Genomic DNA, 2,500 nt, shown 5'->3' with positions numbered 1-2,500 from the left:
TATGTGCTTGCTGAGCTCTGTTGCATTTTTGTACTGCTCGTTCCTGAAGGAGCACGTGTGGTTACTGTACCGCTCTTTAAATGGTGTGTCACAAAGTCCAATGTAGGCTCTTGTGAGTGTGGTGTGACGACCTCTGCCTGGTAAATGACGTTGCGCACATTACAATTTCCATCTAAGGGGCAAGATTCTTCTTATCATGGCAATTACAGATGTTTTTTTGTTACTCCTAATAGATTTCTACAGCGGACAATTACCTATCAAGTCAAATGCCACAAAATAAGACAAGCCAAATCGTACTCTAATATCAACAAAAGAGGTAATCTGTGTCTGTGGGAAAAATATTTTATTACATGCAAACCTGAAATGTCAACACTGATATCAACGTGTAGACATTCGAAGAAATTCCTGTTAAATATCATGCTTGCTTATTTGAAGAGACATCGCAGACCTTTCATCACCTCTATCATCCAACCACGTCACACTGAAAGCATTGTTCTTATTTTCAAACCCGTATATCTTTAAATGTAACCATAATTTTACCTCGGCTTTCTTTAACTGCCATACACATTTGCTGAGTTCAGTTTGGCTGCTGTATACTTCATTACTAACTGATTGTTTGTGGTCATCGTATCTGTGTTGGTTAATCGCACATAGCATTTGCTCCCCTGCTCAGTTCTTACAGTGGCTTGGTATACAATGCCCCTTGTGAGGAACTGATTCTCTAATGGAGAGTCCTCTTTCTTGCGGCAATTGCAAAGGCTGGCATGGCTTATGCTCTCACTTCAGTTGGTTTGCTTCAGCCTGCACTTACCAGTATTGTGTGCGTCTATTGTGCTCTTGACATACAGCTGTAAGATAGCTTAAGGGTGTTGCGGTTGAATACAGGGCTTAGAGCATGTCCTCCAGGAAAACTTTTGCAGACAATACGCAAGGACTTCTTTCCCAGGTTAGTTTTTACTCTTGTGTTGAAAGGTGGATTTTACCACATGGTGTTTCTTTTTCTGCACGTTACCAAAGGGGTGGTGTTTACGTTCAGTTGATCGTTGACCAACAGTCAGTTCACAGTTTTTAAGGGGAATTCTTCTTCACAGGTACTTTTACGATGCATTGGAGTACCCACTTAGTACATAAAAGCATGTGTGATAGAGAGGGGCTTGGTTAAAGTAACAGGTACCCTTGCCTAGATTCTAGATCTTTAGAACAAGCATAGCCTTTGATCAATGGTTTAGATATTCTGACCAGCAAAAAGTTGAACTTTCTGTTTGGCTCTTCTGACTTGACAAACATTGAAAAGGTTGAAATTTTCTCTCATGTTCAGCACTTTATGAGAGAGCCTAACCGTTTTTCTTTTTCTTTTTGTAATTATTATAATTACCTTAAAACTTTCTTTTTTGACCCACTTTGATGTATTTATCCTGTGGCTGTGTCTTTAAGGTTGTAATTAGAGTTTAGTAGGAAGCCCCCTGCGATGAGCTCATTTGGCCAGGGGGGGCACTCGATATATTCCTGGGTGGGGGTGGTGTGGCGCAGCCCCTCATACCCTGACCCTGTTTAAGAGACAAATATCACTGATTTTCCTACCCATTTTAAAACAGAATTCCGATTTTTGATACCCTGTTTAGGACATTTTTAACCCAGTTTAAGACGAAAATTGATAAATCGATACCCTGATTAAGACAAAAAATGGTAAATTTGATACCCTGTTCAAGACAGAAATCCCAAAAACACATACCCTGGCTGGCTGCACGTCCCCATTAAGCCCTTATAAGGGCCTGGGGGGGGGGGGGGGGGGGATATATATATTCCTGGGTGGGGGTGGTGTGGCGCAGCCCCTCATACCCTGACCCTGTTTAAGACAAATATCACATATTCTAAAATACAGAAAAAATCTAATATATTCCACACATTCCGCATTTTAGAACATTCCCTGCATTCCGCAGTTCCGCCAAATAGGGTCACCCTCATCCACTCTTTATCGAACGTAAACTCGCTATTAACACTGAAATGTCTTACTCACAATTTCAGCACTTAACATAATGAACATTGTTTTCTACCAACTTTGATCTTTGTCTTGTATTTGTTGAAAGGAATTTCTTCATTCAACAAAGCGTTTCTGCAGATTTTTGCATCACAACCAGAATGTGAACAGAACATTCGAAGCTTAGTAACCAGGCATTAGATCGGACGCAAAAATGGAAAAGTGGACACCGGAAGTGATAACCTGCATGAAACATTGCCCAGTGTAACAGGGTCTTATTACTTTGTTTGTCAGCTCTCTTTCAAGGACTCTACATCAGCAGTCACAGTAACAAACCTCTAAAGGTATCAAGTATATACAGCCGCTCTTGGTTCCCAAATGTTACAGTAAGATCCACTGGTTTTCTGTGTCAACATTTGCAATGTATGAATACTACAAATAAAAACAAGCAAAAGTGTCACACATAAATGCATACAATAACACTCTGCTGTACGGCAAACATAAGAGCCCATGTACATGTAT

At 40.4% G+C, this 2,500-nt stretch overlaps 1 protein-coding gene across 1 annotated transcript in view; it reads right to left on the bottom strand.

Moving 5' to 3' along the window:
• Positions 1–2,500, bottom strand: part of LOC138017323 (plexin A3-like) — a 198,683-nt gene that overhangs the window by 132,184 nt on the left and 63,999 nt on the right. Inside the window, exons 15-16 of the mRNA XM_068864443.1 lie at positions 2,364–2,410; positions 2,055–2,113 (exon numbers count right to left, since the gene is read on the bottom strand). Of these exons, the coding sequence (XP_068720544.1) occupies positions 2,055–2,113; positions 2,364–2,410 (106 nt within the window). The remainder of the gene's footprint in view (positions 1–2,054; positions 2,114–2,363; positions 2,411–2,500) is intronic.

The sequence above is a fragment of the Montipora capricornis genome, chromosome 9 (genome assembly GCF_036669925.1).
Source record: "Montipora capricornis isolate CH-2021 chromosome 9, ASM3666992v2, whole genome shotgun sequence".
NCBI classification, from domain to species: Eukaryota; Metazoa; Cnidaria; class Anthozoa; order Scleractinia; family Acroporidae; genus Montipora; species Montipora capricornis.
This window is presented reverse-complemented; position numbering and strand designations above follow the sequence as displayed.